The sequence below is a fragment of the Neodiprion fabricii genome, chromosome 6 (genome assembly GCF_021155785.1).
Source record: "Neodiprion fabricii isolate iyNeoFabr1 chromosome 6, iyNeoFabr1.1, whole genome shotgun sequence".
NCBI lineage: Eukaryota > Metazoa > Arthropoda > Insecta > Hymenoptera > Diprionidae > Neodiprion > Neodiprion fabricii.
In genome coordinates, this window is record NC_060244.1 from 18,858,037 (window position 1) to 18,874,412 (window position 16,376).

At 33.7% G+C, this 16,376-nt stretch overlaps 1 protein-coding gene and 2 long non-coding RNA genes across 4 annotated transcripts in view; 1 reads left to right on the forward strand and 2 right to left on the reverse strand.

The window, feature by feature from the left end:
• Positions 1 to 1,650: 1,650 nt before the first annotated feature.
• LOC124184448 lies at positions 1,651 to 6,200 on the forward strand. Its single transcript, XR_006871200.1, has 2 exons — positions 1,651 to 1,735; positions 2,027 to 6,200. It is a non-coding gene; the product is annotated as an uncharacterized LOC124184448 (long non-coding RNA).
• LOC124184447 lies at positions 2,683 to 4,611 on the reverse strand. The gene is made up of 2 exons (XR_006871199.1): positions 4,085 to 4,611; positions 2,683 to 3,684 (listed from the first exon to the last, which is right to left on the reverse strand). It is a non-coding gene; the product is annotated as an uncharacterized LOC124184447 (long non-coding RNA).
• Positions 6,201 to 8,067: 1,867 nt separating the features above from the next.
• LOC124184432 overlaps positions 8,068 to 16,376 on the reverse strand; it is an 84,467-nt gene continuing 76,158 nt past the window's right edge. For both annotated transcript variants that reach the window (XM_046574123.1, XM_046574124.1), the window contains 6 exons: positions 15,481 to 15,695; positions 13,380 to 13,702; positions 11,780 to 13,267; positions 11,432 to 11,591; positions 11,115 to 11,283; positions 8,068 to 10,964 (listed from right to left, as the gene is read on the reverse strand). In XM_046574123.1, the coding sequence (XP_046430079.1) occupies positions 10,778 to 10,964; positions 11,115 to 11,283; positions 11,432 to 11,591; positions 11,780 to 13,267; positions 13,380 to 13,702; positions 15,481 to 15,695 (2,542 nt within the window). In that variant the 3' untranslated portion in view covers positions 8,068 to 10,777. The remainder of the gene's footprint in view (positions 10,965 to 11,114; positions 11,284 to 11,431; positions 11,592 to 11,779; positions 13,268 to 13,379; positions 13,703 to 15,480; positions 15,696 to 16,376) is intronic.

Here is a 16,376-nt window from a genome sequence, read left to right on the forward strand (position 1 = left end):
AATATAGAAATGGGAGCTTTAGTGCACAGAATTCCGGGCTGTTCGTACCGATTTTTTCAAATGAAAATAATTTTCACATTTTCTTTCGAGTAAGACAACACTTTTCGTGCGTGGACTTGATACTCCCCGGTTTTCAGGCATGGTTGATTCCGTTAAAGCTTACCTTTACACCTCTCCGCCATCTAGTAAAAACAGGTGGGAAAACAGTCTACGTTTGTCCATACAAGTCCCTGTGATATTTATGCGAAGTTTTCGATGAAATCCGTCAGGTGGCGCTGCCACAGAGGTATTCCAAATGCAGCATATTTGAATGTCATAACAACCATTTCAGTGTTCGTACAGAAAATCTCATGCCCTGACTGAATTCTGCAGTTATTGAACTGTTCAGTTCCTCAGATCTTCTCGTTCAACTCCCCTACAATTCTAAGAGTTTGTTAGGTAAGGCTCGTGCCAACCATCACTACGCGTGATTGAAATAATTATTTATAACAACACTTGGGTTAACTTCACATTTATTAACGATCTCCTTCTAGTTCTCAATGGTAGGTTTACAATTGTCGTACAAACTGATGTTAATCACTATCGCAGTCACAAACTGTTAATAAGTCTCGGAGGTTCTGAATTACTTATAATGTGATTTGATTCTAGGATTTCGGTAAGGTTCTGATCTGTTGTCTATGATGTCTGAAGTTCTTCTGTTCTATTCTGTTCTCTGAAAGGGTTGAATTGGAGGGAAAGTAGGAGGAGTTCAAAAAGAGTCGCGGTTTCTCACGGGTCTCGGATGATGGGTTAAGGATGATGAAATAATTGGGGGTAAGGTTTTTGATTGGGACATGAGATCTCGGTGGGGGATTAGCGCGAGGTGGTTGGTTTAGGAAAGCAAACGGCGAAGCGCTAATTGGTCTTATCGTCAGTAAAATGAAGGTGCTATTGTGTCGCTATTTCTGGTGGAACCGGCCAATCTGGGCAAAGAAATACACCAGAAATAGCGACACAAGTCGACTTGAGTCAGTAAATGTAAAGCACCCACTGAGAGTCCCCATGGTTGGGGTCTTAGACCATACATTTAGGGTATTCACAAACCATGCATGTACACTACGAACAGAGACGAGTGATTTTCGCCCCTTGCATTCTCCATAATTGAAAACTTCGAGCATTCATTGGGTGGAATGGTACCTGGGATGCAATTGTTGTCGATGAAGTAGCTTTGGTTAACCAAAAATGAGCCTGAAGTTAGGATAAAATATTAATAAAATAGCCTCAGAACAGCTGACACGATGCGCTACTGGCACAATAAACGTGGTCTCCGCCCGAAACTAGTAGAATCATCTTTTGCTTATCTACTAATGTTGTGAATTGTGCAGACACTAAGCAACTATTTCACTCACAATAATTTTTTAGTAAAAATGGTTGAATCGCAATCCCAATTTGTAAATTAGTCTAAATTCTGCGAATTTATGCAACGCAAATCAGTTGTAGGTGTGTTATACATACACTGACACAGGGATAGCATGTGAATTTCCCCACCATGGTTACCTCTCACAGCCGTGCTTGACTGATATACTTATATTAGTATATAGGTAGATGAGTGCCGTGCTCAAAGCACGTAAAAAGCCGGACATCCCGTGTCTGCTTTTAGGTTAGTAGTAGAGATCGGTTAATTTGAATCGAGGTTGTTTATGACCGTCATTGAAAGAATAATTGATTACAGAATAATATTACTTATTGTGAAAAAGTAAGTGCGAAATATTTCTTATTTCTATAATCATTTTTGTCAATTTTATAGATAACTATATGTCGTTAAGAGGGTGCTCTGGTTGATTTCGACGTTGGTATCTCGAAATATCGAAGTCCACGTATCTCAAACTCGAAAAAGAGCGAATTTTATATGCAGTTCTGAACATAAACGCTCCAATACATTTTCCATAGATGCAGAAATTAAGAATAAAAAATAAAGAAATTCAATTCAACTTGTAATTATTTCAGCGTATCGATAACAACGCAATCTTTTCGGTTTGTTTTCCAGATGATTTCGACCCAAGGGTTAATAAAAATATGTGGGTATGGAACATTTGGTATGGTCGGTGTTGTGTTAATACTTCATAATGAGGTTCAGACACGTATTCGCAAATCCGTATGCTACACTGAGGCTTTTAAATATCTTCATGAGAATGAAAAAGCTGTTGATTATTTTGGGCAACCTATAAAAGCTGGCTATGCCAATAACTATACTGAATCTGATGATCAACCAGACACAGTCCTTTGGTATAAAGTTCCGCTGAAAGGTCCAAAAGGCAATGGAACATTGCTTTACAAAGCTATTAAGGACGAGAAATGGTCGTTGTCTAAGGTGGAAGTTGAGTTAGAAAAACTTCCAGGGAAAAGATTTCTAATAATAGACAATTTTGAAAAGAGTCTAGAGTCTAGTGAATAATGTGTCATTTATACAGTAAGTTATTTAGAGGAGAAGTTTTGAAATAAAACAATAAAACTTTATTTCGGAAGATTGGTTTTCCCTGGAAATTTTGCATGGGTCTTTGTTTCGTGCAACATTTCTCTTGCTGTTGTTTATACGTATTTGTCACGTAAATAAATCGTGATGACTTTGTTGAGGAATAGTTTTCACGTTTCCTAATTTTTGAATCCTTACTTTCTCAATATCATATTGTGGAATCACAAAAGTTGATGCTTATGTTTATATATTTCAGTTAGATACAGATAAATCTTCATCAAACAACTTTTTCAGAATTATTGGTTGTAAAAGTTCTCCGTGTCAAAGTTTTCTAGTCATATGTAGTTAATTCGATAGTTGTTAGCTCATGCCAGAATCAAATGAAGTATTATATATATTTATGTATATATTTACATAACAGCAGTTATTCATATAATCAATTTTAAATAAACCAATGACAAATTTGCAAAGATTTATCATTCTGGAGGAAAATTTTTATTAATCGCCATCTTGTCTTGAACGATTTCTTTTAATTATCATTATCATGTAGATTATTTCGTATTTTGATTTTTTACAATTTTCAAATTACTTCAATCTGTCTGATCGATAAGTAATTATCACACTTTTACCATATAATTGTTATTGTATTTTTCAGTTTGTTAATTCTATTTATCACTTGTTTACCTTATGTATTCAAGGCAGTTGTAAACAATAAATAGTATTTATATATTTCATAGACAATATACGTAAATCTTACCAGATGGATGAAATTAATTTGTGGCACAAACCAGTTTTTTGGCCAATGGTTTTAATGCCCATTAATTGGATAATTTTTAGTATTCGACGGAATATAGTAGCTCTCTATATGAGAGTTTGAGAATCAGAACTGTTAAAAATAGTTTACATCAAAAATCAAAATTGTTTCCTTAAATTTATACTTGAAATGAAACTGGCAAAAGTAGTAGAAATTTGTTATTTATACAAATTTTCGACGTTTCAATCTTCGTCCCGTTCTACCAATACTTGACAATTGAATGACCATAAGGAAGAGGATGTGCCCAATGAGGTCCTACAACAACTGGTCCGTGAATGAGAGGTGCTGGAGCAACGAGTGGTACCGAAACTACAGCGGGTCCAGGGCTGATAAGAAGATGCCTCTTATCACGGGCCTCATTATCCAACGGGGCACTTGTGACAAATACCCCGCAGAATAGCGCAGCGAAGAGAGTTAGCTGCAACGTAAAAATATCCCAACAGTATAGATTAGACACTTATTACCCAAAGAACGATTCCTTCTTACTAACAAAATCATTTTGGAATTTATCGGTTGTATTTATTCTAGTTGAATAAAAAAATTAAATCAATTCTAAACGCGATCGCAATACTGACGATGGGTGTAAAATAAATTACCCGATGAAAGATTAGTCTTGACTTTGTCATTTCTTTTTTCTATTTGCAATAGAGAATGGAAATCATTTACATAAGGACTAGAAGTTGAATTTTGATATGCATCCTCATTTTTGTTTTTTTCCAGAAAATTGTACTGTATGAGGCATCTAAACTTTTTTATGACAATACCGCGGTTTAGTCCTGAGGCTAATTATTGATTAGGTGTATGAAAACGGATCTTACCAACAGCTTCATGTTTCAAATTGTAATTGTGTAGACTACTTCGAAGATCAAGTCGTACTGTACTCTCTTCGATCCGTTGCCACAGTTTATATATGCTACGGAAAGCCAATAAACAGCATCATGGTCAATACCTTTGTGTTAACATATTCGTGATATCTTATTGTTTGATTTATAAATTTATACGGTAAAAATGTAGGCGTATATATTATGCTTAGGTGCACTCATTGACCACCTTGTATTGATTTGTCCTTAACTGGGATCAATACAAGTATCACTGCTTCAATTAGCATGAATAATGAGTTTTACTCTTCTGTGTAACGGGATGTCTTGAATTTACATTCAATCTATAAAGAGATAATCATGAAATATTATCACTACCGCAATCATATATATCTCACGAGTGCTTAAATACGTATTATTGTTTTCCTAAAGAGACCCTGTACAAAAACTATGCTCGAATTTTGGTATGAGTTTTTTTCGAAAATTGAGATCCTCAGTTGATTGAACAATATGTACGTGATTTACAGTGCCAATTGTTATGCAGTCAAAGTCGTTATTTTTTTTTTGTTTTTAATATGACATAATACTTTATTCATTTCGTAATTACATTTTGTAATTTATAAATTTTCGTCATAAGAAAAGCTTATGTTGCCTATACGCAATAGTATCTCATTATTCATAGATCGAATGATCTTGGAAACTGATATCTATTAGCAATACCGTTTCCAGGACCTTGAACTAGAAAAAAAAGTAGTAATTATACTACGCTCACCACACCCTTTTCATACCATAATCTGATACTAGACAAGGATGTATCCAGGAAGAAATAGCTTGCTGCATCGGCTGTTTGTATATATTTAATCTTATCATGTAAGCAGTCACTTGTAAGACATTCACTTTAGATTTATGGATCTATTGTGTATCCATTTCTAATTCCAGATGACTCATTATAGGCACAGCATTGAATGGCTACATTAATTCGCTAATTAAATTGAAATTTTTTTTCCATAAACCGTTCACAGTTGAATCATAGGTCTTGAAAACTTTCTAAAATAAATATTGGCATTAAACATTTCTATTTTTTTAATGTAGGGAACAATGATATGCGGTCAAGTTATTCAATCATTTCATCAAATATAATAGATTGTACCGGAAAAATAAACTTAAAAAAGGGAATAAAGTTGGTAAAGAATTTGATGGGCCCTTGTAAGACTTTGAAGTTTTGTCATATACATGTATCTTACCTGCTTATGGTGATGTCAATGTAGGGTTGAATGTTTCACACGCTTATCGAATTAGTTTCTTGCACAACAAATTACCAATTGAGTAAATTTGCAAGAGATCCAGTTTACAGTGAAATGTATCCTATGCAATAATGTAACGAGCACATTCAAATTTTTACCAATCTGAAAAAGTTTTACATGCGATTCACGTTTTTGTTATAATTTATTTGTTTTCCAGTATGAGACGTATTATAATATTATTATAATTTATGATTAAAAGTTTAAACTGGATCTGTCGCAGTGATACGAAAAGTTGGATGATCCATATTTTGTAACGAAAAATGAGCGAATAATTTATTAGACTGATTTTGTTTATTATACAATGTTACAAGGCTAGCCTACGTTCCTTTACATCCTAGCTTTGCTGTTTTTCTTATGATTGTTGATCATGATGGAAAATGCATCACTGCTCCAATGTGGAGGAGATGTTTTGATTAGGAGTAATACAGAAGACTAACTTGTTTATAGGTGGAGAATAGAAAATATGCATACACGTGGGACATTTAACAAGAACCCACCTAAACTTTAGCATCTAATATTTTTTATTGTCTAAAGAAATTGAATTGGCATAGTAAGGCCAAAATAAGATTTAATATTTTGAAGTAAATCCAAATTGTGATGCATGAAAAGTAGTAGAATTTGCCCAAAATGTTCCATATACTTTTATATGTGGAAGAAATGATAGATTGCACACAATCTTGATTTACGTGTTTACTTTTAGTACATGTTCATTAATTGTCCACGTATACATCAGTAGGTGATGTTGGAGAATTCTTCAAATTCGTAAGTTAGATCCGCGATGCAAAAATCGTATCAATTAACGGTGAAAACAATTGACGCAACAAAAATTTCTGTTAGAAGAAACGAGATCTATTTTGAACTTGTTCGTAATGTGAAGTTGCCAGAGGAAGATTTTTGAAATCTGATTATACATTTTATAAAACCAAGTAATTTTTTTAATGTGTAAACTCTATTTGGCACGTAAGAGATGTTTACATTTGATAAAAGTTTTTAAGCAGACTACTGCATGATGCAATTGATACTCTAAAACGCAACACTGGATTTTCAAATCAGCAAATTAATGTATCTTGAAACCTACACTATAAACAGTTACGTTGGTCAACCGTATTAACCCGTGGCACCAAAATTGGTTTGTGCTCTTTTCTTCTACGAAGCTTGTATATATACCTATATAAAGCCTAACTGTCCATATATATATATATATATGGAATATTATATATACATATATATATATTATATTATATGTACATATATATATATATATATATTAAATACCGCTAATGCATGACACTTAACTGTTAATATTCATATTTGTTGTTTTTCAAGTATAAAAATCGGTCATCTTTAAAATATGAACCGTTGGATTCATGGTACTTAGGATGAGCAAGTTGTATAATCTTAGTGGAAAGTTCTAATTGTTAATCAGCATTCATATGTATCTCACTACATTGTTTTGCGTCAAAAAGTGTCATACATTATTGAGTACTGTTATGTTTTTTTTTTCCTTTTTTTCTTCTGCAATATACATTATTCACCCGTCGCATATAATAATATATTTTTTGTGTTCTAGTTATCCAAATATATATGTGTGTGTGTGTGCGTGTGCGTGTGTGTGTGTGCGCGCGCGCGCGGTGTGTGTGTGTGTGTGTGTGTTATAGGTATATATATATGTATATATTATTCATGTATACATTTATCCTAATTCTTGTGTAGAAATAACTCTTTTTATTGTATCTGTATATTTTATGCGGCACTGCTATTTGGTTGGCTGTCTGTCAAAATATGTATAATACGCTATGAAAGAAAAAAGGTTATTCAAATGCTTAACATTCATGAAAAGTGCCCGCTTTACTCAACGAGTCGCTCAATAGATAGGAATTTTGCGATACGGACATTCAACTTTTGACGTGATTGTAGAACATTTGTGTTGCACATCTTCGAGATTCAAACACAACAGACACATCAATAACACTTCACTAGCCGAGACTAGCGTGATTAACTATATGAATAGTACATGCAATTACAGGTGTTGTATACATATGTTTACGGTCAGTTTTGGAAATATTTGGAAACTGATGTAGTAAAAACAATTACGTCCGCTAGAGTATAGACTTTAGCTTTTCACTAAAAAATTTGGTGGGGAGTAAACAGTTATGTACCTGTAGAGTAAAATTACAAAAATTAGATTCCTATTTACACGAAGGTCTTGTCAATCACAAGTTTCATTTATACTATTTAAATGAATTATCTAAGAATTGCTACTTTGGTATTTTGTTGTTACGTATTACAGTATAGAAGAACCACCAGTATAACAGAAAAAAAACATATTTATACATATATACCTGTATAGCATATTTCGAGATATTTACTGTGTTTATTTTAAATCTTTGTTGTTTGATTTATTATACAATTTTTTTTTAAGTTCCAGTTAATTTGATAAGCTGAATTTCTTTTGTCAGAATTTACTTTTATAATTTAGTTTGATATATATTATATATTACTAATAGTTTAATAACACACAACGTAGACTGTGGAGCGAACATGTCATTCTGAATTCAGACTGTCGTAATTTCTTCTGTGACTCCACAAGGGTATTATAGAGCTCAGTGAAAAATTTTGGATACTAATGAATACAGAGAATTATTAGTACATATTCGATCGGAACAAGCAAATGTTTTCCATAGCAAAAGTCTACAGCGATATTTTTTAAACAAAGTCTATACAAATATTATTCAGATGAGGAAGGTAATATATTGTCAACATAACTCAACTAGACTGCTTATTTGATAAATGCAGGGACATAGTACTTTCAATACCACTGTCTCACACCTAATATTACTTATTGGTTCGAAAAATTCATCAAATTCATAAGATGAAATGAATCATAAGCAGTCGACGAGTCATACCGTGTTTGAGCCCATTAGTTGTGACATGTGTTAAAGGATACGTGCAATATAAATAGGAAGAATGAAAATAAAACAAATGTATGCCAACAGCAACTTGGATTTTTGACATATTAGTTTATCGATTAACATAAACACACATGTTTCGGCTAGTAAAAATGACAATTACAATATTTCATGAAATAGTTAAACTAATATTTTTCAACAGCGAACCATCAAGCGCCGTACAATGGAATTTATTAAGTTTTATTTCAAAAACTGATTTTTTTTTTTTTTTTGATTAAAGCAAATGCAACAGCCAGCATCATGGCTTTTCGTTTTACTTCTAGGCTTAAGAATAAATTATGGATACAGTATTGTTTTTTTTCATTTTCTTTTTCACTTTGTTTTTAGATCCATCCCTATATAAATGAACAGAGGATATGCTTTTTTGTGCAATGTTCCCATGTTAACCATTCTAGGAATTAATTTTTGATACATTAAATTATTCATCTCTCTGCGCTCGGCGATCTTTGACATGGCTGCACGTCTTTTATTATTTCATTGATATATTGTTATCAAAAATTACACTTTCCGATTTCCTTACACGATAAAAAGGAATATAAAATTAATTACTAACACGCTGTTTGTTATTAGGTGTTTCTAAATAGTAACAAATTATAAATTAATAAAATATATTAAATCATGATCAAATGATTTTTGAAAATGAAAGAATGTTTTGGTATGACGGTCTTTCAAATGGTTTTTTTGCTATTTTCTTTTTTTTTAAGCTTTTTGTTTTTTCTTTTCTTGGGTTGGATTGGAAATAACTTACAACCTAGGTCCAATATATTAGATATTAAATAATCATCATCAATAATATATTAATTTTAAATAATATAATTTTTAACAAAACACCTACTGCTAACAACGTAAATGATTAATTAATGTTCATGATTTTCCATTTGGAATTTATTGTTTATCGCAATAATTGTTCTATATCACTGCTTAGCTGATATTTTAATTACTGAAGAATTCCGAACGCTCAATTCAATTCTTAGGTATGTGAACACCGATGCCAAAGAAATATTACAATGCAATTAGAAAAGTACTGTCTCAGGTTATATGCAATATCATTTTATTTTTAATCGTTAGTAAGATCTAATTACGATGCAAACTTTGTCCATAAATTGTGGTGTTTCGACACTTTCTAGATCCAGATGTAATATTTGCTGGTAAGAGTAAGATTATATATTTTTGAAATTACCATGCATTCATTTTAAAGTACTTTTACATTTGTTATATGTACACAATTTAAATTCACGCAGAATCGTTTTCTAAAGCTTCGTTTAAGGGGAAAGTTGTTCTCAGTGAACGAAAAAAAAAAGGAAAACATTTGCTATTTTGCTTTCTTACCGCTTTTCGGTAAAATGAAATTATCTTTGCATCACATTAGCATCTAGATCTGAAGGCATCCACTGTGATTGAAATAACATTTTGAAATATTTTTATACTTCTCACGTATACTATTTCGCTAACGCAGAATAATTTCAAGCCTTAAACCAATGAAAACATATACTTAGAGAATGGAAGTCTCTTGTAACTTGTTAGGGCTAAACTATTAGATATCCTTAGCTTACCTGGGTAGAGGCTTATTTCTATTTTCGCTAAATGGTCGTATTTGCGTTTGATTCCCATCTGAAACTGCTCGAAGGTTTATAAAAGTTCTTTTACCGTAAATAATGGAATCATTCGCCTCTTTCAAAAATATATTGTAAACGTGTAAATACTATTTCGCAAAAAATATAAATATTCTCTCTATAAAATTATGAAATTTTCTAAAAATGTCTATTACAGTAATTGATACAGAGCGACATCAGTGATGAAATAATAGACATTTAAGGTACCAAAAACAGAAAATATCATTCGAAGAAAGAATATTACGTAATCATCCTGCAATCTCAATAATATTGTATTGTTCGTATGCCAATAGCGGCAGATTAATTCAATGTGTGTCCTCTGGCAGAATTATAATCATATTTACAAATTGGAAAGCTGGATTTGAGACACTGACGTAATTGTTGAAGCTTAGGTATTTATTTAGTTGAAGAATAGGCGGGGTTGTGTAATGGAATTTTTCATAATGAATTTTCCAAAATTATTATCGCGTCGACATGTCCTTTGATTCTAGCTTACGTAGAAGATGTATTAAAAAAATACAATTTCACTCCTTCAGAAAGAGAGAAAGATGAAACGATTGTGGACGTTATGTGACTGCACTTACAATTTGCAAATGTGTATACATATAAATATATCACAATACGTTGATTAACCTTAATGATGTAATTATTTCATCATTGCAGACTCTCTGGCCTTAAAAAATGCCTATAACAATAAGTGATAAGAGACCTGCGTGCAGTTTTACACGGTTCACAAATTTTTTCCTCTTTATGTTTCTTTTGTGCATCTCATTTGTTCCTAATCATTTTGTTCCACAAAAATTCGAATCATCCAGGATTCTTGACCAATTTTTTACCGCGATAGTCGTAAACGCGTCGACAAAATAACACAATATCTGCGGGCACTGGTAATGGCGGTAACCGGCTAACTCTTGGATACAACTGATCTCCGCGTGGTACAATCAGACCAGGTGATTCCAGCCCTTCTTGTAATCTTCGTAAATCTTTGCGGTATCTGAGCATAAGAAATAATTATATGTTAATTATTAGGGTACAAATTTTCCTTGTTGACATACTATAAAGCTGTAAAAATGTATTTGTATCATATGCTTATACGTTTCATGACATTGTTTCGTGGCTAAATCTGTTTTCTTATTTCTCTTACCGGCAATATTCATTGAATGTTAGGACATAGCACTTGTCTTCTATGCAAGCAACGCTGTTTGCATCTCTATGTCGCGATGCGAATACTTCATCCTCTGTATCACATTGTGTACACCCCTGTTCCGTGTGCTCGGGTCGATAGTACCACAGTAAGGAAAACATCATTTCCCCTGTGCATAAAATGTATCGTGTAAGATATTTGCATATTCAAACTGGTGAAATCACATCAGAGTCAATCGTATGCACTTTATTTTATAATGTAGAGAGTGTAAGTAGTTGAGGCTTTGATAAATTGATGTATTCATTTATTTTCTTTACCATCGTGTGGATTCTCCCAGAGCGCGGCAATCTTTGCCACATATGGTAGATCTGCTTTTCGTACGCCGCTCTTAAGCAGGACACAATCTCGAGGCTTCAGGACATCGCCGCTTACGTGTTTCATGCTCGCGTAGCAGCGTCGAAATGCTAATTCCTCATTCTAAAACAATTTCATGTACAAACTTACGATATTCGTCGTTAAAATTATGTATAAAAATTTCTAGACAAAAAGTAAACAGAAATTGTCATAATAGTACAGCCAACGACTGTAACAAACTAGTGAATTTATTAGCTAGTATTTTATAAATGAGAAAAGTAATAACACCTGCAGTGAAACTTTACGCTTACCGTCAAATAAACCTTAGCCTCATATGATTCTCCTTCCCAACTCCAACCATTGCTCCATTTGGGTTTTAAACTCGGTCTTCTAATCAGTGCTAAATTCTCTTCGACTGCTAGGCTTTCCTCAGACTTGATGCATGCCTTTCTGTTAATAGACTTCTTTGTGCTCTTACGTCTGTTTTTCATTAGCGTTGGTTTCCTAATATCGGTATGAGTCGATACACTGTCGTTGGTCAATTCGCTTACTTTGGCTTTAGAAATAGTTTCACTTTGTTTTAATATTTCTGATGTCAATTTTGTATCCTCTGCTAATTTACTATTTTCAATTTTGGATTTAGTGTTGAGAATTTTCGTTTTGACTTTAGTTTTAGGCTTAGCATTTTGTAACTTGAGTTTTGATTCTCGAGACCGTCCATTTGTTGCTTTACATTGGATCTTGGATTGACTGTTCTTTATTTCCGATATCTCGGCCAAATTGATTTTACTCGGCACTGTTTTAGGCAAACTTGTTTTTTTCCCAACCTTTTTCAGCGTTGATAACAAGTTTGAAATTTTCTTCCTCTCAGCAGGTTCACTCATTTTGAGAGTCTTTTCATTTTTCTTGGTTATTTTTAAACCTTCTTCAATTACGCTGTTTATCGTCTCCATTATTGAAGTTTCACTTGCATTTTGCTTAATGCTAGGAATGCCGAGATCGTTCAGCAGTTTTAAAGTTTTGTTTTTTTTTACTGCAGGTTCGCACTGACTTACCAATTCGGATTTTCGTTTTCGATGAATCGGTTCTTTCCTCGTGTACTTTTTCTTTTGAACATTTTCTGTCGACTGAATTGTCTCATTGCTTAATAGTGATAATTTTGAATTTGGTAATGAAGCACTATTAGCCAAATCTCTAACTGAACCAACTGACAAAGTCCTTTTATTAATTTTACGCTTCTTCTTATTGTCAGACAGACTATCAAGGGATAACTTACGTTTTGTTATTTTTTGACACTTTGGTTGTTCTTGAACATGAACAAGTTTATCAGAAATTTCTTTTTCGTCTACTGTTTCTTGAACCGTCGATTCATAATCTGGTTTTTTCCAATTTTCATTTTCAATCAAAACAACTTCATTTAATTCCTCTTTAACATTATCACTTTCCAATTTGTCATCAATTAACATGATTCCAGAATCTTTATCCATATTCAAAACGGCCAACTGTCCCTTAACGCACTGTTCGCATTTTATTTCACATTTATAACCAGATTCGCATTTGACGTTGCAATTTGCTTCACAAGGTATATCGTCACTCACCTTTTCACTACAAGATTCACATTTAACATTGTTATTCTCCAATTTAAAGTTTGGTAATTTATTATTGGTACATTGCACGGTTGTTGGCAACTTTTCATTAGGTGATAAAGTTTCAGTCTTCACTTCGCATGTCGTCGATGTGCAGGCATGTTTTTGGCAGTTGCATTGTGACATCTTGTTGTTCTGACAACTCTTCTCATCCTGTAACATGAAAATGGAATGCATTTAATTAACTCAAAGCATAATTATTTCAAATATCGCTGCACTGATATATTTATAACAAGAAAAATAAAAGGATCACGCCGAAATTTACCTTTGCTCTACAATCCTGATTTTGTGTGCGGTTGTGACCACTGTTTTGATTGTGCTGTGGAGGGGGTGGCGGTTGATTCAGCGTGAGATTACAATGATTGTTGATTTGGACGCGATCTGTGTCCCAGGCATTGGCACCGTGGGGGGGCGCCAGTCCAGCTAGGCCCCTAGCAGGTGACGGGGGCCCTACCAAAGCACTGGGCGGCAATGACAGACCGGGCCCTGAGCCCACTGGCGCCCCCTTACCATTACCAATAAGGGGCCCAGTATCCACGTTTTTTGGACATGACTGCATCGGGCACGGGCAACTTTGAAAGGCTGCGTCTGTGAAAATTTGATTATCAGAATATTGGACGGGTCCTTTGAGTTTATGATACCTAAAAGCTTAAGGGGAGAGAAATTTTTTTTTTTGATAATTACTTAACCATATCTAAAAATCAAACCCCATTCTTCAAGATTTACTTTGTAGTAGTATGTGAACTCAAGAAAAGTTTTGATCTTCTACGATGCAAGTGTATAATGCACGAAGAAGCATTCACGGCAGACTTTCTCTGCGTTGTGGTAAAATATTCCTTGTGCACACACTTTCGTTGCAGAGAATTGAAAGTTTTTGTAATTTTGCCGGAAGGTACACATTAGGGCGAAGTGAAAAAGATGTCATTTATAGGTTGATCAAGTTGTACGCTGAAATCCTGAAAACCTATTCCAAAAAAATTACCAAGTCTTTGGGTTCCTCGACGACCATTAAATCTAATCACTTTTCAGTTATTTCGGGTGCGTTTACTAATTGCAACTCCCAGGTCACCTATACTTGTCATATATTATACATTGTATTAAATGTATCATAATATATTATATTACGAACATACCTGACTAATAATAATAAAAAATAAATAATAAAAATAATATTTCGACTGACCTAATGTCTTATAAGAGTAGAGTTGCATTTAACATATGTGACTCTCGATCGTTGAAGATTTGGAACTTAACGTTCATGAAGGGACCAATGACGCGTTTAAGTGAAAAAATTCTATCGGGTGGATTTTGCAGAATTTTGGAATTAAACTTCACAGAATATGATTTCTGATTTCGAAAATGACTTTTTTTGCTGTAGCTTAGTCCTTCTACTAGCAAAATCCAAATTTTGGAGGAAAACAATTTTGAGTAAACTTCTTCTGTAATTTTGAAAATAAAAAAATAAAACAAGAAATGAAGTCCATCCTTGAGGTCGTAATGATGTAAGACGTAGATCGAAAAAGGGTGATCAGTCGAAAAATACAGTTTTCCGAAAATTGGGAAAAACGTAGAAAGTGGTTTCGACTTTTTCAATATGGCAAGATTCCTTCTATTCGTGAATTAGGTATTCAAAGATATAATAGTTAAAAGTGAGATGCGGGTCAAAAATTCCAAATGGTCAAAACACCGACCTTTATCGACCTTCACGTAAGCCTTGAAGCGTTTACCACATATGAGTCATTCCATGTCAAATCGAACACTTTGCGGTTAAAATATCGAACGAAAACTTTTATTTGCCCAAAATTTTTTTTGATGTCTTTTACGAACAAAAAAAAAAAAAGAGATACTTGTGTGACGAAAAAAATTTAATATCTATACTTTCGATTTTAGAATATAATTTCAAATTTGGCACACGCGAACCTTATACCTTGGTGCGTAGCGTCACAAGGCAGAAAGATCGAATTTTTTCAAAAAGATCTCACCATAGATCTGATTTAAAAATTGGTGTTTTAACGTACAACTAGAAAAAGAATACTATCGATACTAGATTTTTTTTTGTCAAACATGTATCACTCCTTTTTTGATGTAGAATATATGAAATAAATATCAGGCAAATTTAAAATGGCAGTGTTACAAGAGTGTTCGGTTTGAGGTGGCACATGAGGATTGGTAACGTTCGAAGTTTTGACCATTCGGTGTGATGGTCAGTCTGACCATTGACCTGCAGTCGAAAAGTGAATTTCTTCTGGAGGGGAACAAAACGTAATTTGATTAATCCTTTTTTTCCACTAATTGTCTCAATTGTGCAACAGATAGTTATCTTTTTTTATTTATTGGAATACTATATTTCGAATATCGATACTTACGATCTACGAAAGGTCTTCCTTGCGGGTGCATGTATGCCGGATTTCCAGGGGGTGGAGGGGGCGGTGGTGGCGGCGGATAGCCGCCGTAATATGGAGGTGGAGGATATTCTGCAGGTGGTGGTGGAGGTGGTTGATACTCGACCACTCCTGGTCCACCTCCGCCACCAGAACCTCCGCCTCCAGGGCCACCTGATTCTTGGTACCCATAGTACTGGCTGAAAAATAAATGATAAATTACATTTATCTTTGCATTTGAATCCTTATGGGTGCAATGAATCTAATACTAATTCACTATTTGTACACTTGCGATGATATTCTATGTTAATATTCGAACAAGTGTGATTTGCCTTTTAACTAAATCTTTTTTTCCAACGAGTCTCTAAGTTTGTGATAATTACTGTTATAGCTACTTGTTTATTGTGTTGAGGAATCGAGAAGTGACCGAAAAGTATAACTTCCGACGAAAATATAAATCTTCTCCTCAGTAACTTATGTTTACGGATTTTTGGTTATTCATTTTATAATCCAAAACAAAACGTAATTGTGAATCTTCCGTGTGGAAGTGATTTCGACATTTTCAATTGATTAGTTCGTGAGAACAAAATTAATATTGAAAAAAATAACTGAAATATAAATAAAATATGAATGGAAATTTGGAGGATAAAAAAGGCCCACCTATTTTCATATTTCATTCATCTATAGATTATAGGGTTTCATCCAAGTTTTTGCAGATAAAAACAAACTACCGACTGATAGATATGAAGCTTCGGAAAAATATTGTGTCAGAATTTGAAAGCAAATCGGCTGCATTTGGAATATATGCAAAGGGGGTTGGATAACAACACTTATACTATGTGAAGAAGAGTGTAAAAGCTAACGGAACGAGAGGTCCCAGT